At 40.9% G+C, this 25243-nt stretch overlaps 1 protein-coding gene across 2 annotated transcripts in view; it reads left to right on the top strand.

The window, feature by feature from the left end:
* Nucleotides 1–6457: 6457 nt before the first annotated feature.
* Nucleotides 6458–25243, top strand: part of Dctn4 (dynactin subunit 4) — a 30523-nt gene continuing 11737 nt past the window's right edge. Inside the window, exons 1-9 of one of the 2 annotated variants that reach the window (XM_075968592.1) lie at nt 6458–6640; nt 9730–9800; nt 12980–13158; nt 15961–16004; nt 19126–19233; nt 20650–20670; nt 21044–21117; nt 21329–21441; nt 21714–21823. In XM_075968592.1, the coding sequence (XP_075824707.1) occupies nt 6506–6640; nt 9730–9800; nt 12980–13158; nt 15961–16004; nt 19126–19233; nt 20650–20670; nt 21044–21117; nt 21329–21441; nt 21714–21823 (855 nt within the window). In that variant the 5' untranslated portion in view covers nt 6458–6505. The remainder of the gene's footprint in view (nt 6641–9729; nt 9801–12979; nt 13159–15960; nt 16005–19125; nt 19234–20649; nt 20671–21043; nt 21118–21328; nt 21442–21713; nt 21824–25243) is intronic. The other variant, XM_075968593.1, reaches the window with a different exon arrangement.

Here is a 25243-nt window from a genome sequence, read left to right as displayed (position 1 = left end):
GCTGGTGATGCCAAATGTCTTAACGGTGCTGCTTCACAGCTCACAGTGCTAGGACAACTTGGACTGACTGTCACTGCCCCTGGTGAAAACTGCTGCACAACTCTATGTCTTTGACATGTCTAGTGTTTGAATTCCTTGCTGTTAAGGGTCTCTCACTGAAGGCAAAACTAGAATAATGTAACAATTCTTATGAAAGCTGATGATAATAAGAAAACAACTTATGGTGATTCCCTGGGAGAATTGGCTATGCAAGAAATTGAGTCTTCTATAAAGTGGAATTAGTAAGCATGAGAAAATGATTTGGGGGGGGGAAATCATTAAAGAAGAAAAACTTAGGGAAATTTTAGAAGCTGACAAACTATAACTGAATCATTAGATTTTCATGTTCTGCCACAGAAACACAGAACTAGCATAGACAAGAAAAAGATTTTGATTATAAAATTAATGACAGGCCTTAGTAAAGCAAGCAGTCTTGATGCTCTTCTACTCTTTGCAGGATTGTAATAAAGATAGAGACCATATTGGGACAAGAGCTTATGACAGAGACACAAAAGAAAAACATGTCGGCCCAGTGAACTCCCTGGCTTCCTGAGCAGACTTGCAGATCTCTGACTGTAGGAGGAACAAAGAGAAGAGGTCAGCATTTCAGAGGTCAAGGGAAAGGATGGTGGACTTAAGTCAGATACAAAAGAAAGAATTTAAACAAGGGACTGAGGAATTAGATTTCCATACAAAGATCAAATATTCATTATAGTAGATTAATAGACTAATACAGGAGAAGCTTAGTATTACAGGAGGAGGAAATGACTCTTGATTTATTAACTTAGCCAAACTTAAATAGAGACATCCTGTCTACTATTTCTGTAACTGCAAGGCTTTATGACACCAATTTTAAGGAAAAAGATACTGAGTTAAAATAATTGATTTTATCATAATGTTAGATTTTAGTTCTCATAAAATTTGCTGTTTGCTCATTTTGTTTTTTACTTTGATATGTTTATGTAATCAAAGAAGACTTTAGAAGAAGTATATACCATGAAAAGACTGTAATCAATGATTAAAGTCTATGAGGAAATGATTTTGTGTATAAATAAAGCTTGTAAGAGATGCAGATTGTCAGAGTAGGTCATGTGATACCGAGATGAGCTTCCTCTCTGTCCATCTCCTGTAAAACGAAGCTAAGAAGTGTCCCGTGTCTGACGCCACTCTCACATCCACCCACTTCAGACCCTGCCATCCGGAGCTGGAGTCTGGCAGGCAACTGCAATAGAAACTCAGTCTATCAAAATGGAAACAGCCACGCACTATAGGCAAACAGAAGAGCATTGAGAAAAAAGCTGAGCTGACTCTGCCTTGTGGGGTCTTGTGTATACATACCTGTCAGACAATGTTAGCAAATATAGTAGCATGTGTGTAATATGTTCAGATGCAAAAGTTATTGAATACAAATGACTGTCTACCTACTCTGGAGCAAGCCCTCTGTCAGGACTGTCTACCTACTCTGGAGCAAGCCTTCTGTCAGGACTGTTTACCTACTCTGGAGCAAGCCTCTGTCAGGACTGTCTACCTACTCTGGAGCAAGCCTTCTCTCAGGACTGTCTACCTACTCTGGAGCAAGCCTTCTGTCAGGACTGTTTACCTACTCTGGAGCAAGCCCTCTGTCAGGACTGTCTACCTACTCTGGAGCAAGCCTTCTGTCAGGACTGTTTACCTACTCTGGAGCAAGCCCTCTGTCAGGACTGTCTATCTACTCTGGAGCAAGCCCTCTGTCAGGACTGTCTATCTACTCTGGAGCAAGCCCTCTGTCAGGACTGTCTACCTACTCTGGAGCAAGCCTTCTGTCAGGACTGTTTACCTACTCTGGAGCAAGCCTTCTCTCAGGACTGTTTACCTACTCTGGGTTAAGTCTTTGTCAGGTCTGCATCCACAGAGCCCATGCTTTAGAAAGAAGACATCTTTGTTTTAAAAACGAAGGCAATGCCACATGCAAGTTGCCCTAACAGGTCACAGTTGTAGGAAATAGGGAGAGCATGGTCAATTCCTCTATTTTAATGTTTGGCAAGTTTTCATAGAGGAAAATACCCTGGAACTAACAAGAAGAAAAAGTTCCAGGCTGAGGAAACTGAATTTACAGAGTCCCAAAGGGATAAAAGAACCCAGAATAACCTCATTCCTGGGTCAGAGTTGGAGTTACATAGGACATGAAAGCAAGTGAGGCTGGGGATATGAAACCAAAGAGGCAGGCAGGTTCCAGATTCTGAAAGGCTTATCCATTATTCTAAGAGTTTGAGGGTTTGTCTTGTAGGTAACAGAGAGCCAATGAAGGAAGATAAACAATAGAACATAAATAAATAGGACTGAAGTTTGGTTTTTATAAAGACTAGTCTAACTCAATATTTTGGTTTTTTTTTTGTTGTTTTGAGACAAGGCTGTTATGGGATAGCTGTACAGTGTGAAAATATATTGCCGTGATTGGTGTAATAAGAACTTGAACTACCAAGAGTTAGGCAAGAGGTACAGGCAGAACTTCTGAACACAGAGAGAGGAAGTAGGAGAAGACAATAAAGGCACAGTGAGACACCAATAAGACATGGAAGGAGTCAACATACAGAATGAAAGAAAGGTAAAAAGTCACAAGGCAAAATGTAGACTAATATAAATGTGTTAGTTTAAATTTTAAGAGCTAGCAGGGCAAGCCTAAGCTAAGGCCAAATTTTCATAATTAATAAGAAGTCTCCATGTTGTAATTTGTGAGCTGCAGGCCCAAAACAAGGTCCTCCTATCTGGTTCTGGCTGGCCTGGAACTCAAAATATTGACCACACTCACAGAGATCCACCTGACTCCGCCTCCATGCCAGTTCAATCTAGCTCAATGCAGAGGACAGATCAGGTGGCTGTTGGGAGAAAGCAGTGAGCCCAGGAAGAAAACAATCCAACTCTGAATTGAAGTGTTCAGGTTTGTGGCTAAGGCCGGTAGGTGCTAATGAAGCCTCTAGTACAATCAGAGGGGCAAGCATGTGAGGAACATAAGCTCTGAGAGAAACACACAGTTCAGGCTGTGGAGGTTTGCTAGGATGGCAGCATCCTGCTGCCCTTTGCCATGTTTACATTTGGGAAATAGCAGCGTTTAGGCGGCAGCAGCACATTTCCTGGGAGGGGCTCCCAGGAGGGCCAGGAATGGAGAGCTGTTGAGACATGAATTTTTTTTTCTTACCCTCTGTGTACCTGCTACGATGTTTGGACAAACCAGCAGGCTATGAACAGGAAAGCCTGTGATCAGTGTAGAGTTCAAGCAGGAAGCCCAAAGTGGGGAAAGCAGCCTTGGCAGACGGCCAACCATGGTTGGCACAGTTCCTGGGGTCTCAGAAGTTGCTTGGGAGCTCACTGGGCCAAAGCCTAACTCCAAGCTCTTTCTGTTGTGCATTTGTTCTGAAGAACTTCTGAGAGGAACTCATAATAGGATTTCCACATTTGGGGTTTGGGACCTTCCTTTCATTTGCCTAGCACTTCACAGTTTACAAAATGCTTACACTTATGGTAACTTTTTTTTCACCAAGACATGTAGCATTCTTCCCAATCTATGCATTTTCAAACAATACTTGGGAGCTATAAGTGAATTTTTTTTCATAAGTGCATAACTAGGAAGTGCCAAAACCACTGACCTAAATTAGATATTTTATGTTGGCGAAACAATAGGGAAGTGGATGTCTTACTCTGGATGAGAATACAAATTGAGCTAGCTTTTCATAACACATTGTCAGTATGTTAAATGTGGTTGGCTTTTCATCTTTCAGTTCTTATTCTGGGTCCCTGTGCTAGCCCTATGCTCATCCTAAAAAGCAAAGCTCAAAGTGAATCCAACATTAAAATGTGACCCCAGTGGCCTTAGGGAAGAGTGAAAAGGACACCAAACTGCCCCCATTGTGTGCAAAGAGGATCTGGTCCTACTAGAACCCTCTAAGGAACACAGAGAATTCTGGAAGACAGAGGAGGGAATGTATTCATAGGTTCTCACCTACATTACTTTCTCCACAGATGGTTAACTCATTCTTCATGGCTTACCAAATGTGTTCCCAGAAGTATCCCAAAATGTATTCACACATTGGCTATGTAGTTAAAAATAAGGCTAGAGGTAACCTGGGACCGATGCTGGTGTTGTCATTAGAACACAGATCTCTGAAAAGTCCAGTTTTCAGAATCTAGAAGCTATAGCTCTATGGAATTAACAAGAACAGGATCCAGACCCCTTGGAGGTTTGAAGGAAACCTATAAATAAATTAACCTACCAATTATTTAAAAATTATCAATTAACCTATTAACTTATCAATAAATTAACGAGGTGTTTTGATTCTCTGCCATAGGAGACTTTACCTGTTTCATAGCACAATGACCTCATAATGCCAGATATTCTGTTGGGCAGGGCAACAGAGGACAACAGAGAAGGCTCTCTGTGCCCAGCGTCAAGCCCGGAGAGAGCAAAAAACAAATGATTATCAAAAATCCAGTTCTTCGGGCTGGAGAGATGGCTCAGTGATTAAGAGCACTGCCTGTTCTTCCAAAGGTCCTGAGTTCAATTCCCAGCAACCACATGGTGGCTCACAACCATCTGTAATGAGATCTGGTGTCTTCTTCTGGCCTGCAGGCATGCATGCAGGCAGAATACTGAGACTACTGATACATAATAAATAAATCTTGAAAAAAAATCCAGTTCTTCTCAACTATTCTAGTTATAGGATTCATCTGAGAATCCACCGTAAAGTGAAATTCCTGGGCCCCACCTAGAAATTCCAATTTGTGTCTATATAATAATCTACCTAAATAAACCTAGATTTCCAATTTTAAATCCCTCAAGCAAGTTTTCTGTAGGTGATCCAGAAGCACACTTGAAAGGCACTGGCCCCGAACCCCAAGAGGGGAAAACGTGTCTCTCCCTGGTTCCCTATTCAATACTGGGTACATCTAGGCACCCGAGATTTGTTCAGAACCAACCTCTAAAAATCGTGTTTCAAATGGGGTCAGCTCAAATCTGTAGCCTCTCTGCAGCATTAGGCTATGGGACTCTATGGCAGTAGTCTAGGAAAGGGGATTCAAGCTCACTAAAAGCTACATGATAATCCATGAAGCCAAAGAAACCCATCTATGGGACCTAGTCCAGGCTGTTTGCCTGCCAAGAGGAGTAAAGGGCCCTTGAGCACTCTAGCTCTGGCAGCCCGTAAGAATCATACCTGCGCTGTAGGTTGTTCTCTGGATAAAATTCCTCCCTGCCTTAAAGTAAAAACAGCAAATGTAATTTAATAAATTTTAGACTTAAACTATTAACGTGACATAATTTATGGGATAATATGGATCAAATACTGTATAACTGAAAACCATATATAAAGCCAGTTACTATCATCTTGGAGAATTGGCTCAAGATGCTTCATATGGGGGTAAATGTGTACAAGCTCCGTAGTCAAATACAAGAGAAAATGGGAAGCAAATCACTGTGCTTCCCCAAGCCCAGGTTTTCTGCTCTCTAAAACATAAATAATGCTAATATCTACCTTTGAAGTTTCGTGAGAATTGAGGCAGTGTATGTTTTCCATTTCCTCTATTCCCATTCTCAATATTAATAGATTGGTTCCTTTTCTGCTCCCATCATGGGTTCTAAAGCCAGACCTTTTTTTTTTTCATTTATGTATTTATTATGTATACAGTGTTCCACCTGCATGTGTGCCTGCAGGCCAGAAGAGGGCACCAGATCTCATTATGGATGAGTTGTGAGCCATCATGTGGTTGCTGGAACTTGAACTCAGGACCTCTGGAAGAATAGCCAGTGCTCTTAACCTCTGGGCCATTTCTTCAAGCCCTAATGTCAGACACTGAATACACTAGTTCAAGCACATGGTGGCAGGCAGCATGGGCCTGTCAAAACGCTCTGGGACACATGTCACTTTACGCATCCACGCCTTGATGTATACAGGAGAATAGTTGATTCAAGGACCTCCTGTCAACTATTGATTCACCGTTCCCAGCACGTAGACCTATCGCTAACTCCTAAAACTTAGAAGTGAATGGTACGGCCAAAGCGCGGATCTTAACAAAGAAGTTTGAAAAGAGATAATGTGGATGTTCCCTGAGGTCCTTGGCAAGAGAGGCAGAAGAATAAATGTGCCGTTGTAACTCTGTTTTCCAGTTAGGATGGAATGTTAGCCTGGACGGTGGAGTAGGAGGGGGCCGGTGTGAGAAGACGAAACAGTAGCCTTACTTTCCGGAAGATGCAAAGAGCACTGAGCCCGCCTGGCCTTGCACCAGGTCAGAGCGTCTCGAGGAGAGTCCCAGCGGCCAAAGCGCCCGGAAATGGGCCCAAACCCGGAGAAGCGCACGCGCACTGAAGTCGCAAAGCCCCTCTGAGTCGGCTACTTTACGTCAACGTCTACGTGGAAGACGTAAGGGACGCGGGGTGGGAGACGCCGGGCCGGGTCACGTGACATGTGCTCCGGGCGTTGGCTCCTCCCTCCCGAAGATGGCGTCCCTGCTGCAGTCGGAGCGGGTTCTCTATCTCGTCCAAGGAGAAAAGAAGGTTCGGGCCCCGCTCTCGCAGCTCTACTTCTGCCGCTACTGCAGCGAGCTGCGATCGCTGGAATGTGTGTCGCACGAGGTAACTAGGCCATTCCGCGGGGACTGCGCGCCGGGGCGGGGGTGCTCTTCCCTGTCACTGCGGCTGGCGGGAAGTTCCGCCGGGAGAGGCGGGGAAATCTTGTATCTAGCCTTCCGATTGGCCAAGTGCCCCATCATTCATCTGAGTTTGCGATTTCATTTGCTTGTAAATTGTCACTTAGGAAAGGGGCGGCCCCGGGTGGGGCTGAACAGATCCTCTTGTTCTAGAGCTGCCTGTAGCTGGACCGGTTTGCCCTGGACTCTGGGGTCCGCTGTGAGACTTGAGAATGAGACCCGAGAGATTGGTCTGGGGCTGTCTAGCACAAGCCACTGAAAAGCAGAGAAAACTTTTCTCATCGTTAGTGGAAGGAAGGCAGCCGTTCTCGCTCGTGGCCCTCCCTTCTGGGAAGGCCTGACCCTCCGTTAAGCAGAACCGGGCCCTGTCCAAACAGCTGACCCGGTTTCCTGAGCCAGGCCAAGGACTGAAGCGAGAAAGCTGGGATAGGTTGACTTGAGTAGAAAACGCATAGGGTAGTCTGTGTCAAAGCAGCTCAGAATTCTCTTCACGGGCCCAAATGGTCATTGAAATAGAATTGTTCAGTTTGAAAATTAAAAGGCACCTAATAACCAAGTCCCAAACCTTTTGCAGCTTTTGACAAAAGTTGTTTACTGCACTGCTGTTGGGAATCTCACAGTCTGGTGGAAAAGCCCATAGAAATGATGGCAGCTTTATTCTGTATTTAGCTGAAGGCGGAGGCTTGGGTTTGGGAGGTTTTGGATGGGGTGGGGGGTTGTTGAGTCAGGGTCTCTTTAAGCCCAAGCTCACCTCAAGCTTACTGTGTAGCCAGTGCTGGCCTTTTAACTCCTGATTCCCCTGCCTTCACCTCCCAAGTGCCAGGATTATAAGTGTAATCCACTATGTCCAGCTATTGAAGGTGCTTGTTATTGCAAAAAGAAAAAAAGAAGAAGAAGAAGCCGTATTGCGGTGACCCAGGCTTATAATCCTAACACTCAGAAGGCTGAAGCAAGAGGAACACTGTAAATTCAAAGCAGGCATGGGCTGCATGGTAATTTTTAGGACAGTCGGCTACAGTGTGACTTCTCACGAGCTTTCTCAAGGCTCACACCCCTCCCCCAAATGGACAGGTTAAGAAGCAAACACAGAATGTTTCCTGTAGGACACAGAGTCGCTTAGAGGTGGGAAGGAAGATCTGTATCAGAGACTAAATCCTGGGAAGAAATGCTTGTGAAAACATGTCCGTGATTCTTATCTTCCTGGGGCTACTTCCCAAAATATTAAGAGTGATTAAGACCAAGAATATAAGAAATCCAGTCCTAGTTATACATACTTACATATTTATGTCATATATGTGATTTTTCTTGGAGTTTGCATTAGCGTTTTGTGTGATAGCTAGAATTGTGTAATTATCAAATAGAAGCTACTTAATATATAAAATACTTTTTATTTATTTATTTATTTGGTTTTTCAAGAAAGGGTTTGTCTGTGTAGCTTTGAAGCCTATCCTGGAACTTGCTCTGTAGACCAGGTTGGCCTCGAACTCACAGAGATCCACTTATCTCTGACTCCCAAGTGCTGGGATTAAAGGCATGCACCACCACCCAGCATAAAGTGCTTTTTTATGAGATCTTTTTTAAACGAAACAGATCTACTATTTAGAATGTGTTTTGAGTAAAATACAGTAAGGTTATTGTGTTGTTCAGTTTTTTATTGAAAAAGACTGTACTGGGGAACTGAAGAGGTGGCTCAGCAAGTAAAGGCTGAGTTGGGTTCAGAACCTACGTGGTGGAAAGACAGAACCCTTTCCTGGGAGATACACACACACACACACACACACACACACACACACACCGTGAGATAAGCTGTGGTGCCTACCTGCAGGTCACCTACCTCATCATATGGACACAAAACAAATGTAAGATAAATAAATGAAAATCTCTCTTTTGGGGACTGGGATCATGAGTTCAGTCCCAGAATCACAGAACACACATACATAAAGCTAAGCACTGTGACACATAATCCAGGCAAGCCAACTTTATCTACTTGGTAAACCCCAGGCCAATAAGAAACCCTTTCTTATAAAAGAAAAAAGCGGGGAAGTGGCCAGGGGACGGTGCTTAAAGTTGTAGCACCTGAGAGTTTCCTCTGATCTCCACACACATGTACATACAACATACCAAAAAAAAAAATTAAGAAACAGGTCTCTAATTGGCTGGCTATAACTACGTAAATTTTCATATATATTTAGTAAATATATCACTAATGAGAAAACTTAATGTCTTTAAGGGTTATCTTTTTGTTTGTTTTGTTTTGTTTTTGTTTGTTTTGGTTTTGGTTCTTTGAGACAGGGTTTCTCTGTGGCTTTGGTGCCTGTCCTGGAACTAGCTCTTGTAAGCCAGGCTGGCCTCAAACTCACAGAGATCCACCTGCCTCTGCCTCCCCAGTACTGGGATTAAAAGCGTGTGCCACCACCACCCAGCTAAGTGTTATCTTACTTTTTTAGATGTAATGTTGAATGTTTTGCCTGCATGTAAGTCTGTGCACCATGTACATTCCTGCTGCCTGTGGAGGTCGGAAGAAGGCTAAGGGTGAGCCACCACATGGGTGCTGAGAATCTAACCCCAGTCCTCTGCAACAGCAGCAGATGCCCTTCTCACAAGCCACCTCTTCAGACCCAACTTAATGTCTCTTAACACAGGGACTGCTGGGTTATTGTAGTGACATCAAGCCAAACTCGATGGGAGGCTGTTGACCACGGCTTTACATTTGCATTATTAATTGATTCAGTAGACCATAGAGTTATTCATTTGGGAGCTTTGACCTATCAGATAGACAAGTCTTGGACAGCTGACACATAAACCTTGTTGATAGGGAACAGAAAATACGAGAAAGGAAAAGGATTAAAAGAGGAAAAAAATGAAAGACGTCTACAGACAGGGAATTGCTTAATTGGAAACAGTCCAGGTGTTTTTGTCTGTTTTCCCCGGGTCAGTAATTTCTTATCTTCTGGTGAGGTGGAGCATATTTTAATAATAAATTTCTTTCTCTCTGATATTTTTATTTCTTCATAGGTGGACTCGCATTATTGTCCCAGCTGCTTAGAAAACATGCCATCAGCTGAAGCCAAATTAAAAAAGAATAGGTAAGAACTGGGCAAATCTTTCTGTTCCCATTTGTTATTGGTTTTGTGAGCACTAAGGCCAAAACAGGGTCTTATTTCATAGACCAGACCTCAAGTTTTGTTTTTTTGATACAGGATTTCCCTGTTTGACCCTGGCTAGCCTACAGCTCACTCGGTAGACTAGGCTGACTTTGAACTCAGAGATCCACCTGCCTCTGCCTCCCGAGTGCTGGGATTAAAGGTGTAAAACCCCACTACCTGACTTTAATTGTTGGGGGAGTTGGGTTTCGAGACAGAGTTTCTCTTTGTAACCATCCTGACTGTCCTAGAACTCTCTTTATAAACTAAGCTGGCCTTGAACTCACTGAGGTACACCTGCCTCTGCCTTCCAAGCTCTGGGATTAAAGGTGTATGCTGCCACTGCCCAGCACTGATTTTATTTTTTAATAAAGTACCTTTATTAGAGAACTTCTAAAAATTGTTCTGAAAATAGTGCAGTCTTCTCCCCCTTTGTTAAGAGACAGTATTGATTTAGTTATGTCACCATAGGCTTCTTGTGGTGGGGACTGTCTCTTAGACTTTCTCTGGTCATGAGGTTAAAAGTACCAAGGCTTCCTGGTGCAGTATCATATAGACTGCCCTTCAGTGTCTGTGATGTTCCCTCTTTCAGACAGGAGACTGGGTAAGAGTAGGGAGTTAGACTACCCTCTCAAAGTCTAGTTACATAAATGGTTTAGGACTTTTTTCTTATTCTGCCTCTTTTCTCTATTTAATCATTACTCATGAATATTTATTTTGTTGGTTAGGCTGTGATATTGCTTTATCTTGTTGGTTTTCTCCCTTGTGTGTTCTATCTTTGGCCCTGGGAACTCTTACTTTTCCCCTGAGCCCCTGTAGCCTCTATCATTGGAAAAGAGAGTATGTTGTCTTGTTCCATTATTTGAGCAGTTTCTTACCAGTATAGTACTATAAGGTATTTTAGTGTGTATATTTTCTGCCTCTAAGAATTTGTTATTTCTTGAAGAAACTTGGTTCTTTTTACTGGAGGATATTAAGAACTAAAACCCAGCACGACATGGTGACACATTCTATTTTTTCCCGGCTCATGGCTTTAATGCCAGCACATGGGAGGCAGAGGCAGGTGGATCTCTCTGAGTTTGAGGCCAGCCTGGTCTACAAAGTGAGTTCCAGGACAGCTAGGGCTACACACACACACACACAAAGCCCTAGCTACTGCTGGGTTTTTAGTTGTGAAAATTCTTGTTTCATTTGTGGTTGTGAGCCCCTAGTTTTGTCTTTCCTGCTCCAGGAAGTAGCTCCTGAGAATTAGATGCTGCGTTGTATGCTTTCTGTACATTCATGTGTCACTTGGCTTTTCAAGTGAATCTGTAAGGTGGTATTGTTTCTCTTATTGAAGACAGCAGTTTATTATTATAACAGATGATCAATATTGTGGAAGACTACAGGTGAAATCTGGATATCCTCGGGCTGTGGGAGTGCTGAATGCACCTGGTGTGGTTGCTCACAACTGTAATCCTAGCACTTAGAGCCAGGAGCCGAAGAATCACAAATCTAAGACCAGTCTGAGCTAAATAGGCTTTGTTTCAAACAAACAGCAAAAGACACCAGGGTCTAGCGCTCCCAAAGGGAAATGCTACACAATGCATCTCAGGAGAGAACAGAAAGCTAGTGCCCCTTCCCTGGTGTCTGCTCCCTGCTGGTGCCCCATTCTGACCACGCTCCTCCATTGTGGTGTGTTTCAGATCCCTGGCACAGCGGTCAAACAGTAATTTTCTGAATCCAGTTTCACAGTTGTTTATGTTGTTGAGACTGAATTTTTTGTCACACAGTACTCTGTCCTCTCTAGCAGCATAAACTATGCCATTTCCTTAAAAATCTGTGTCCTATATAGGAATGAAAATGTGGAATCGTAAACCCTACCTAGAAACAGTGATTTTTCTCTGTAGAGGAGGTAGAATTGGGTTCTGATTTGTTACAAGCTTTGCTGATAATTGTTTTGTTTTTAAATGAACATATAGTACTTCTGAAGTGCTAAACTTGATAAAAGTCCCCAGAAAAAAGTTATATTTTTCCCCTTGAGAGTCTTTGAATTCCTACCATTTGGACCATGGTTTCCTAAACTGTGCACTGTGACCATGTGCCTAGATGTGAGCACTTTAAAAAGATGACAGAGGTAAAAGGTTTCTGAAACAAAATCTAATTCAGAGTCAGACATGTAGTAAATGAGGTGTTTTTGGTGGCGTGTGCCTGTGTCCCGTTGTACTACCTCATTATAACCTTGGCTCTGAACACAGCCTGTGTGTGGACTTGGCACTCCTGGTGCCGCAGTGGGTGCTGCCTAAAACAGTTGAGACTATTATAGCTGATGAATTGGATTTTTTTTCGACACATGCAAAGTTCTTTGCTATAATACAAATATTAGCTTGATCATAGACAGCGAAGTCTATGATTTTTCTACCATCATTCCTCAGCATGTATCAGATTATACTTCTTTGGTTTCTATTGTATAAGAGTGTTTGCTTTTAAAAGAGTGATGGCTTGGGATTGGGACAGAATTTCCAGAAATATCTGAAATTACCCTAAAGACACTTATGTCATTTTAGATTACATATTTATTGTAATTTATTGTAAAGTATTGGCAATTATAAAATATCAGCTCTGAAAAGCATTGAAGATTCTCTCTCCTGCATTATCAACTATTTAGCAAAGATTTAATTCATTATATAAAAATAAATGTGCATCTTTGTTAGCATACAAATTTGCTTTTTTAAACATTGGTTTTTTTGATACAGGGGTTCTCTGTAGCTTTGGAGCCTGACCTGGAAATCACTCTGTAGAGCAGGCTGGCCTTGAGCTCATAGAGATCCACCTGCCTCTGCCTCCCTAGTGCTGGGATTGGGATTAAAGGCATGCACCACCACCACCCAGCTGCTTCTACCTTTAATAAATGGCAAATTACATGTATAACAATAAATTGTTCTTAAGTTTTTCTTGACTTATTAACAGTAAATGTTTTATTTGTATACTTGTTTTACAAAAAAAATATCCTAGAGATTATGTGAAAAACTTCTCAAAAGTAAAAAAAAAAAATAAGAAACCTTGAACTAAACCAATGTCTAGCACGTAGTAGGTACTTGTAAGTATTAGTTGAATGAATGGTTGTGTTTGCCATGTCACAGATGTGCCAACTGCTTTGACTGTCCTGGGTGCATGCACACTCTTTCCACCCGGGCCACCAGCATCTCCACACAGCTTCCAGATGACCCAGCCAAAACCACCATGAAGAAAGCCTACTACTTGGCCTGTGGATTTTGTCGATGGACTTCTAGAGACGTGGGCATGGCAGACAAATCTGTAGGTGAGTATACTTGAACGTGGGGTTTGTTCTGCCATCAGTGCTGTAATCTCCATAAACTATCAGCTCTCTATGTGCTGGGCTGTAGAACCTAAATTGAGAACAGTTGTCAATAAGTCTTCTGTGCACCCATTTTCTCACATTTATGGATCATAGTTTCTCATCTCAGACTAATACCATTCCATTTTCTTAGAGTTGGTAAAGTAACTTTTATGAATCTAATACTACAGCCAAACTTAATACCATTTATTTTAAAAATATTTCTTGAGCTAGGGATATTGTTTATGAAGCCCTGGGTTCAATTCCCAGCACTGCATACACCAGGTATTCTAGCTTGCATATGTAATCCCAGCATTGCAGGGTCATTCTCACCTGCCTATGGAGCTCAGAGTCATCCTGGGCTATGTGATACCCTACCTCAAAAACAATTTTTTATCTGAAATTTAAATATCATGGACAAAATTAAAAATGATAAATTTAGAAAAGCAGAACTCAGTAATAACAGACTAACCAAATTGAAGAACCGATAGATCAATTTTAGGAGAGTCAGAAGGAACACAGCAAAGAATTTGAACGGGTTTCATAGCTGAAGATAAAAGTGATCATCTTCAAAGGTGTTCATTTAGCTACAAATTAGGGAAATGCTATTTTTCAAATTTTTTTTGAATCTGATTATATCATGTTAGATACAGGCTAATTCTCAAATACTGTCATCTTGGAGAACAGTTTGATGACCCCTATTTACTTTTATTTTTTGTTTGTGTGTGCATGCCTGTTTGGAGGCCTGAGGACAACTCTGGGAAGTTGATATGCTCCCCAATGTGGGTTCTGGTGATCGAACTCAGGTCCTTGGGCTTAGTGTCAAGTGCCTTTAATTGCTGAGCCATCCTGCCAGACTTATTTATTTACTTTTTGAGGCATGTCTCACTCTGGCAGAAAAGGATTAGATCCCCTGAACTGGAGTTACAGATGGTTGTGAGCCACCATGTGGGTGCTGGAAATCAAACATGGATGCTCTGGAAGAGTAAGTAGCCAGTGCTCCTACATGCTGAGCCATATCTCCAGCCCCTCTTTATCTATATGTTGTGCATTTGGGTATTTTGCCTGCATGTATCACATTCATGCAGTGCCCATGAAGGCCAAAAGAGGTGTTTGATCTTCTAGAAATGGAGTTACAGACAGTTGCAAGCCTCCACATGGGTGCTAAGAACTGAGTCCAGCTCCTCTGCAAGAGCAACAAATGGTCTCAACGGCTGAACTATCTTTTAGTTTGTATTTTATTTTGTTTTTGTAGCCCAGGCTGATCTTGAAATGTTGATTCTTGGGTCTGCACCAGGCCCCCTGAGTATGCATTAGGGATTCCAGTTTAGTGCTTTTACAGGATTCCCGTGTGTACGGACATGTGGATCTCTGATTATTGTGCCTTTTCTTGGGCTCTTTTCCTTCTGCTTATTTGTTTTGTCTAATTCTGATGTGTTAGATTTTGTTTTACCTTATTATACTTTCTTTTTATTATTAAAAAAAAATTAAAGAAATGGTAAATCTTGTACCTAAACCTCCAGTGTTTTAGGATTACAGATCTGAGCCACCACACCTGGCTAGTGTGTGTTTTCTTTATTATCTGTCACACAGAAAGCATCTTCAGTAAAATATCTACAAGTCTTTTATCCCTTTTTAAGAGACAGGGTCTCATGCCCAGGCTGGTCTTGAACTCCTGTTCATCTCACCTCCACCTCTTAAGTGCTGGTATTATAGACACATACTACAATATATGGTTCCTTTTGCCCACTATTGTTCCTTGTGTGTACAGATGTGTTTATACTTTGTTTTCCTGTTGAAGAGACTTTAACCTAATCCAGCTTTGCTAAAATCTACTCTGTATACTTATAGACATGCAAGTTTTAACCCTTATGTTTCAGCCTATAGTCTATGTCTCAGGTAAGTTCTGTACATTTTTTAATGGTCAAGGGTTTTGAAGTTTGTATGGGTTTGAGTTTGGGGGATTTTGTTTTGCATGTGCAGATCCAGTTCCTACAGCACTACTTGTTCGGAATTTGGATTGTGCTACACATGAGAGCAGGGTTTCCAGATCCTGCCTACTTCCTGAGTTGATTCCTATCTCCTTCACTTACTATCTGTGTAACTTTAGGTCTGTTAGCCATTCTGAGCTTTGAATTTCTCATCTATAAAATGGGATCAATCAGAATGCCTTACCTCAGAACATATTATGAGAACAGAAAAAAAAAAATATGCTCTGTGCTCCATTTCAGGTGCCTGATGCAGACACTGTGCGTGTGTTCTTGGTGCTGCTGAGGGTCAGCATCACCCTCATTATATTTAAAGAAATAATGTTGTATTGGGCTTGATAGCCTAGGCCTGTGATCCTAGCTACTTGGGAAGCTGAGACAGGAGGATTACAAACTCAAAGTTTGTCTGGGATACAGAACAAGGCCAGCTTTGGCAACTAAACAAGATTATGTCTCAAACATTTTAGAAACAAGATTGGTGAAATGACTCAGTGGGTAGACGCTCTTGCTCTACAAACTTGACTACCTGAGTTGTTTTTAAGGGCTTGGAATATAGCTCAGTGTAAAATATGGGCAGAGCCCTAGGTTCAGTCCCTAGTACTGGAAAGAAAGGGAAGGCAAAGGGAGTAGGGAAAGAGAAAGGGTGTGTGTGTTGCTCTTCAGTTATGCTGGTCCATAAGTGTTCTTTCTTGGAAACTCTATGTTTTTAATTTTTGTCCTACAGGTGACAATTTTGAAAATAAAAAGATAAAATTACTGTTTGATGTTTGTTTTCTAGCGAGTGGCGGTTGGCAAGAACCAGAAAATCCTCACACACAACGGGTAAGTACAAGAACATAGGCCACAGAGGAAGAAACCAGAAAGGCAGTGGATGTGGCCCATTCCTAGAAGTGCCTTTATCTTTGCTGTGGGTCTGTTACTCACAAAGAGGCTTTAAGTCGGTGCCACTTCTTCTCTGTCCACTGAAGTCGTGGAAAACACTTGTAGTTTTGGTTCTGAGTTCCAGTTGTGTTTCAGAAGAGGATTGAAATAACTTTGTTGTTTTCTTCACATGCCCAACAGTAGCTAATAAAAGTTTCGTTTGCTATCAGATACTCTTAGAAATATGTGCACATAGACCTTTCAGTCCTAGAGACACTAATAATTTTGAAGGTGCCTTTGGACCAGTAATGACTTCCTGCAGAAGCATGATAGAGCGTTTTTGCAGTATGTGTTGCAGTTGGCTTTTTAACCCCTGCATTAGAACAGTGTGAGGAACTGATGATCTGTTATCAGCATGCACACTATAATGTCCAGGTGAAAACTAAACAGGAATTTACAGTTTTCACCTATGACATCAGCAAAAATTAAAAATGCTGAAAGTGTCCAGAGTGAGAGTGTAGGGAAATGGTTTTCTCACTTGTATTGTGTGTAGTATGGGTTGATACAGGTTTCTGGAATTCTTTGTTGTGTGTACTTCATAGATGCTCACCTACAGAAATGCATGTATATATGAACAAGTGCTTGCACATAGCCATATGTGTCCGTGTGTGTGTGTGTGTGTGTGTGTGTGAAATCTTCAGCGTGTCTGATAGGGAAGGGAAAAATTGTCTCCAGGTGTGTGTGTGTGTGTGTGTGTGTGTGTGTGTGTGTGTGTGTGTGTGTGTGAAATCTTCAGCGTGTCTGATAGGGAAGGGAAAAATTGTCTCCAGGTAAAGTAGAAACTGAAGTAAGTAATGTGAGGGAGAATTTGTGCCTTGTCGACATTTCTTGGAAATTTCAACTAATGAGGTCAGCATGAGCATTGTGCTGCTGTCTGGAGATGCTAGACACAGGGGAAAGAGTTGAAACAGGCGAGCAGCCTATAGGTGGAGGAAACAAAGCGTGTAGTAGCTGAGAGAGTGGTTGAAGTGGAGTGTGGTATCGGCAAATGGGGAAGGGTATTGAGGGTTGACCTTTTAGACCAAGAAGTTTGAGAAGCCTTTAAATGTTTAAAAATAAGGAGATGACAGGATCACATTAATGTTAAAAAAATAATCAATTGCATGGGCTGGAGAGTTGGCTTAGTGGTTGAGAGTACTAGGTGATCTTCCAGAGGACTTGAGCTCAGTTCCCAGTACCTCCAGGGTAGCTAATTACGCTCTGTAACTCCATTTCCAGGGTGTCTTAGTTTGGTGTCTATTGCTGTGGTAAAGGCCGTAACCAAAAGCAACTTGGGGAGGAAAGGGTTTATTCCATCTTCAAACTTTCAGGCCATACTCTCTGAGGGAAGTCAAGGCAGACTTACCCTTTGGCTTGCTCATTTTGCTTTTTTATACACCCCAAGACCACCCGCTCAAGGGTGGTACTACAGTACTAGAAAGCTGGGTGTGGTGGGCAGAGAAGTATGGAGCACATCCTCTCGACTCCTCTACGGAGTCGAATGCCCATGCATTTTCTGGTGGATGTGAAGATTTCATCCCAGTTCTGAAAACGATGTGGGTTCTCCCACATCAGTCATTCATCAAGAAAATGCACTACAGTCTTGCCTACAGGCAATCTGGTGGAGGCAGTTCCTCCGTTGACATCTCTCTTCCAAGATAACTCTAACTTGTATCCAGTAGACAAAAATCTATCCCAACTAGGACATAAGGTATCTACCACCCTCTTCTGGCCACCACAGGCACTACACATACATGATTCATAGACATACATGTAGTTAAAACAACCATGGACATAAAGGAAATCTCATTTAAAAAAATATATTTTTGCTGCTGATTAAAGAGGACAAGAACGACACCAGAAGACCATTTATGTCCTGTTGTAAGAAATGTTTAAATACCTTTTAGAACATTTGTTCTATGCAATGAGGTCCAGCCTTTGAAAAGAACAAGGTTGGTGTGTTAGTAATGGACAGAGAGTAGATCAGATGTATGGGAAGTCCATTATACTTGGAATAAAAAAGAATAGATATTTTATTCCCTTTTAGATGAAAAATAAAGCACTTTGTGGTTTGGAACAAGTTCTATATCTATACATGAGTGTTTTAAAGTGTATCATATGTTTCTTCTTCTTTTTTTTTTTTCTTTTTTTTTTTTCTTTGGTTTTTCGAGACAGGGTTTCTCTGTGGCTTTGGAGCCTGTTCTGGAACTAGCTCTGTAGACCAGGCTGGTCTCGAAGTCACAGAGATCCCCCTGCCTCTGCCTCCCGAGTGCTGGGATTAAAGGCGTGCGCCACCATCGCCCGGCTGTATCATATGTTTCTAAAGTGTGTCAGAAAGACATAATTGGTAATAGCAGGTACCTAATTGAAAGAAAAGGCTAGGGGGCTGGAGAGGTGGCTCAGAGGTTAAGAGCAATCACATGGTGGCTCATAACCATCTATGAGATCTGGTGCCCTCTTCTGGCCTGCAGGCACACATGCAGGCAGAACTCTGTATACATAATAACAAATTTTTAAAAAAAGGAAAGACTACCTTTAATCAAAGGATGAGACGGAGTAGTGTTTTATTCTTTATGTTTGTATGTTTGAATTTTTATACTGCTTTATGATGAAAAATGAATTAAAAAGTGACAAGGCTGGGTGTGGTAGGCAGTGACGTATGGAGCATGTCATCTTGCGGATGTAAGGATTTCATTTCAGTTCTGAAAACACTGTTATGAGGGAAAATTCCCTTTACAGAAAAAGGAGGGAAAAAATAAAACTTGCCCACTTTATTTAGTAAAATAAAAAATAACTTTCCTTGTTTCTTTTCTTGTTTGTTTGTTTGTTTGTTGAGACAGAGTTGCTTTGTGAAACAGTTCTGGCTGTCCTGGAACTCGATTTGTAGATCAGGCTGGCCTCAAACTCTCAGAGATCCACCTGCCTAGTGCTGGGGTTAAAAGCATGTGCCACCACCACCTGGCTTATTTTACTTCTAGTCAGTGCAATTGATTGATTTTGTTAGTCTTTTCATGAGACAAATAGAGTCTTTGATTTCTTACAGATGAATAAGTTGATTGAATATTACCAGCAACTTGCTCAGAAGGAAAAGGTTGAACGAGATCGCAAGAAACTGGCACGGCGTAGGAACTACATGCCTATGGCTTTTTCGGTGAGAATTTGGCATAAAGATATTTTGCAAGGCCTGTAAGGCATCAGAATAGTGGCCATTTCAGAAAATGGCCAGTGTCCTAGATTTCTGTAGTTGGTATCAAAAACAGTTTCTCACATACAGATATGTAAGCCCACAGCTGTGCTTTTGTGTGTCATTAATTTTATTTAAATTCCTTGTGTTTTAATAGGGACTTCTATCTTCCTTCATCGTTCCATTTTATGTTTATTCCTACTAAAAGTTACTGCTTAATTTTTTGGGCTATGCAAACTGTTGAGTGCTTTTGCATATTACAGAAAGATAGAAAAGACAGTGGTGGGGTGGTAGATTTTATTTGCCTACCATTGCAATATTCCTCTGGCACCCTGATTTCCCAGTTCCAGTCTTTGTTTTTATTTTGACACCTTACCACTTACCACACCATCCTCTTTTTTGTGTTTTGTTTTGTTTTTGTTTTTCATGACAGGGTTTCTCTATAGCTTTTTGGAGCCTGTCCTGGAACTCGCTCTTTAGACCAGATTGGCCTCAAACTCACAGAGATGAGTCTCTGCCTCCCAGGTGTTGGGGTTAAAGGTGTGCACCACCTCCGCCTGGCCCCATCCTCATTTTTTTTCCAAGATGGAAATCACTGCACATGCACAGTATTTGTGGCAGTGGTGCTGGTGGCACTGTTGCTGGGGGTTGAACCTAGGACCTGGCCTCTGTAGGCAAGTACTCCCTTGCTGACTACATCCTGAGCCTTACACAGTATGTTTGTGTGGTTAAATAAGCAGAGATACGCACAAGTGGGGTTGTTGGTAGAAGTGGTTTATGGATGTCATTTTCTGCTACTTTATAATTACTAAACAGAAACAAGGATTGGGATTCAGGGGGGGGGGGTTGTTCTCCCCCAAGTTTCATTTGTTCTCACAGAACAGTTCCTTTTTTTTTCCTTGTACCTGCTTGAGCCCTAACATGTTGACATAACATGGCGTGACATGTCAAGCACTGTGCTACATACATAATGTATATCATTTTATTTAATCACCACAACAGTCCTGTAAGGTTGATAGTATTCCCCCATTGTACACTTGAGGAAATGAGATCTGGAAGGTTAAATAACTTGTTATACTGTATCTACTGGACAATTTGTTAAGCCACTAAAGACATAATGATTGGTAGGATTCATATAGAAATATATAGATGTAAGTTTAGTTAAACATTAGCTAAAGCATGTACACTTAACCAAAGTGAATGTTCCCAAATAGTCCAGTGCCTGATCAGCATATCCACGCCTACATATTAGGACAGGACTTGGAACAAAATGCTCTATCCTTCCAACCTTCCCATATACCTGCTGGCTGTATGCATTTGCTTTTATCTTATGCTTCATTTTTTTTCTTTGTTATAACCTGCTGCTATTTGGGGGCTCTACAGCAACACACTATTCATGTAGTGGTAAGTTCTTTTATGATTCTTGCTAACCCTGAAGAAGTTAGCAGATGGTCATTGTGTGTCTTAGAATCTTCACATAGTTCTTGCCTGAACCATAGCTTGGACGTTCTTAGACTAGTGGTAAAAGCGTGTGTGTTGTCCATTTTTCTGTCCTACTGTAGTTTTAGTCTCTGTGCTGCTTATTCTAGGAATAGAATAGTAATGTGGGTTACAAATAAAGTAGATTTTGAGTAGCTTTTTGGTTTTATTACTTTTGGTTTTGTTTTAGTTTTTGCTTATTTCCCTAAGCTTCTCATGCTATCCTCCCGTTTCTTGCCTTCAATGAATAGGATGTATAAACTGGCCTTTCTAATAGCAATTTCTGAACTCTGTTTAGGACAAGTACAGTCTTGGAACCAGGCTTCAGCGACCCCGAGCTGGTGCATCCATTAGTACACTTGCTGGACTTTCGTAAGTTTGGACATTAAGTAACTGAGAACAGCAGATAACAGAATGCATTTTTAAAGGGGTATCGAATTTTTTTTAAAGCTACCAATAGGAAAAAAAGTCTTAGACTTAAAAAAGACCCAAACTGTAAGATACTCTATGTTAGAAGATTACTTCAGTCTTTGATAAGGATTTTGAATGGACCCTCAGGAACTTACGACTTCTCATTTTTTAGCCTTAGAGAAGGAGAAGACCAGAAAGAGGTAAAGATTGAGCCTGCTCAGGCTGTTGCTGAAGTGGAACCTCTGCCTGAAGACTATTACACACGACCAGTGAACTTAACGGAGGGTAATTTCATACGTTCTTCTGTTCCTGCTCTGTTCTCTGGCTGTGTATGCTTTGACTCCAGCATGCCTCAGGACTTGAGATTCTTAATGGAATCTCTAGGAAAATAATGTATTGAAAATAAATTAGATATACTCATTTAAAGAACTTTAAAATATCTTCCAATACTGTTCATTTTGGCGTATTGCTTCAGGTAGCATATTTCGTTGCCTGCATACAAGTCTGATTTTTAAAACTGACTGTGAACTGAGCCCGATTTCTGCCTTTCTTGCTAGTGACCACCCTTCAGCAGCGCCTCTTACAGCCTGACTTCCAGCCAGTCTCAGCTTCACAGCTCTATCCTCGACACAAGCACCTTCTGATCAAACGGTCCCTGCGCTGTCGGGTAAATACTCTTTCCTGTAGAGTTGCCATTTGTCCAAGAGAAAAGCAGATAAGAGTAGACATGAGTGATATCTGGCCATTGTAGTAAATACAGAAGCTCAGAGAGCACACCAGATGTTTGGACATTATTTTAAATGGTTTCAATATAAATTCAATCCTAATGACTCTGAAAGTAGCTACTGATGTTGTTCCTGCTCTACAAATATGGAGACCGAAGTACCTGAAGATTAAATGTGTAACGTAAGCCCATAACAGAATAGCAGAAGAACGTATGGCTTTAGGGTATATAAGTAAACCACTAATACAAATTAAGCAATTTAAGAAAAATCAAGAAAGAAGAAAAACCACAAATTTCACCTCTAGGAATGTACAGAACAAACAGTAGTTTCTTGGATAAATTGTAAAAACAAAATAACAAAATGGAAGGAGGAAATCTTTTAGATTCCATCCTTTGATGCTGTAGACTCTCTATGATGATCAATTCTACATTGCCTGAATGATGCAGTGTGGTACCCACTGGTTACACGTCACTGCCAAGTGCTTGAAATGTGAAGTTTGCTGAGAAACTGACTCCTAATTCGTTTAAATAACCATATATAGCTAATGTTATCAAATAATGCATCTCAAGATTGAAGTGATTTAAAGGTATACCAGCCAAGCATAATTTGTATACTTAATGAAGATCCTGATCCAGACAAAACATAGATATAAAACTTGTATACGGAGACCGGAGAGATGGCTCAGTGGTTAAGCACATTGCCTGTTCTTCCAAAGGTCCTGAGTTCAAGTCACAGCAAACAAATGGTGACCCACAGCCTCTGCAATGAGGTCTGGTATCTTCTTCTGGCCTGCAAGCATATACGTAGACAGAATATTGTATACATAATAAATATTTAAAAAAAAAAAGCCGAGTGGTGGTGGCACATGCCTTTAGTCCCAGCACTCGGGAGGCAGAGGCAGGCAGATCACTGTGAGTTCGAGGCCAGCCTGATCTACAAGAACTAGTTCTTGTAGCTACAGAAAAACTACAGAGAAACCCTGTCTCAAAACACCAAAATAAAATAAAATTGTATACAAAAATAAAATAAACTTGTATACAAAAAGAGCCTAGGGAGGCAGGGAAGGAGAAAGAGGGAAAAAAACAAAAATTTATAAAATCCTAGGAATTTAAACATTAGCAGGATTTCTTTATGTTATTAAAGTATTGGTCTTTTTTAGGAACAATTTTTTTAATATTCTCATCTTTTTTGAGATGCATGCTAAAACATCTATGGATGAATGGCATAATGTCCAATAGTGATCATAAAAACTAAGAATGTAGAATGAGCATATAGCACAAGCTTATTAGCAAGCTCAGATGGTTCAGTGTGTGAAGGCACATGCCTTTAAGCATGATAACCTTTGATCCCTGGAACCCACATGGTAGGAGACAAGTGCCCAAACTCACACTGATTAATTCATTAAATAAGAAAAAGCATGTCCAACTAAATACGTTGAACAAACACCACAACTCGTTTCTGTGCTGATTAGAAACAACAAAAATACAAGAATTCAGAGAGAGTTAAAGTGCAGCTAGAGCTGGACATGGTGGTACAATGCCTATAACCAGCTCCTGGGCATCTGAGGATCTTCACTTCAAGGCCAGCCTGAACTGTACAGCAATAATACCCTGTCTCAAAATGCCAAGGGCTCAGGGTAGAGCCCAGTGTTAATTTAACAGTGCTTATAGCACACACAAGGTCCTGGGTTTGATTCGCATCAGAAAAGAAGGAACAGTGGAAGTTGTACAAACACTAAGTTTATTTTTCTATTTTTTGTTTTCAAAAGAGAGTCTCACCATGTATCTCTGGCTGTCCTGGAACTCATGTAGACCAGGTTGGCCTTAAACTCACAGAGGTCTGCCTTCCAGGTGCTGGGATTAAAGGCGTATACCAGTGTGCCTGACTGGTCAAACACTAATTTCTTTTTTAAAAAGTATCTTACTTTTTTTCCTTTCTTTTGTCTTGGTTTTTTAAGATAAGGTCTCTATGGAGTCTTAATTGTCCTGGAACTCGCCATGTAGATTAAATTCACAGAGGTCCGCCTGTGTCTGCCTCCCTAGTGCTGGGATATAAGGGTATACACCACTATGCCCAGCGTCGTATTTCACTTTTACAAAGGCTCAGCTCACAGATGATATAACAGTCAAAATTTATAAGTACCAGATGATAGACTCAGAGTACACAAAGCAATATTTGAGAAAATAGACATATAATTTGGGGATATTTTGACATATATTTACCTTAGAAACAGAACAAACATAAAAGTCAGTAAGGAAAGATTTGGAACCTTTAGCAAACTTGACCAAATAGATGTGTATACAAGACATTACACCTAACATCTATATAGTGTAAGACAGCACTCTAAAAATTGACTGTATACTGGATAATAAAGAAAATCTCAGGGGCTGGAAGAAGGCTCAGCAGTTCAGAGCCCATATTAGGCAGCTCAAAACCACCTGTAATTCCAGCTGCAGAGGATTCAACATCTTCTTCTGGCCTCCAGGGGTACTTGCACTTACCTGCACATATCCAGACACTTCCATACACATAATTAAAAATTACATAAAAATAAATTTTAATATCTTTATATTTAATAAATTGTTAAACTGTATCATTTGATCATAATGTAATTAAGTTTAAACTGGTAATGCTTATATAGCGAAGCTTACACGCTGTAAGTAAAGACATCCTTAGATATATAGATGTCTGTGTAGCTATACAGAGTTACAGAAATAGTATTGACACATAAGAGAAGTTAAAGTATTAATATCTTAGCATCTATTTCCAAAAGTTATAAAAATAGCAGCAAAGTAAATTCAGAAATAGAAGTAAAGGCAGATATTAACTATATTAAGGAATTAAATAATGCAAAATACAAGAGAAAATCAAAAGTTAATTCTTTAACAGACATTAATAAAAGTAAATGTTAGTATGTAAATTAATACAGATTTACACAGATGTTGGATATATAATACACCACTAATACAGTAATAGCTACTCAAAATAAGCAGTTATTTTTTTCCTATCAATTTTGCACATTGCATAATATTGATTATTCAAAGTAATATGCTAGTATGGTATATATTGTTTTATTTTTTATTGATATTTATTGAGCTCTATATTTTTCTCTGCTTCCCTCCCTGCCTCTCCCCTCTCCTCTTCAATCCTCCCCCAAAGTCCCCATGCTCCCAATTTACTCAGGAGATCTTGTCTTTTTCTACTTTCTACTTCCCATGTAGACTAGATCTATGTAAGTCTCTCTTAGTGTCCGCATTGTTGTCTTAAGTTCTCTGGAATTGTGGTTTGTAGGCAGGCTTCCTTTGCTTTATGTTAAAAAAAAAAAACCCACCTATGAGTGAATTCACGTGATAATTGTCTTT

This window comes from Microtus pennsylvanicus, chromosome 4 (assembly GCF_037038515.1).
Source record: "Microtus pennsylvanicus isolate mMicPen1 chromosome 4, mMicPen1.hap1, whole genome shotgun sequence".
Lineage (NCBI taxonomy): Eukaryota > Metazoa > Chordata > Mammalia > Rodentia > Cricetidae > Microtus > Microtus pennsylvanicus.
Note: the sequence above shows the minus strand (reverse complement) of the source record. Positions and strands in the feature narration are given on the sequence as shown.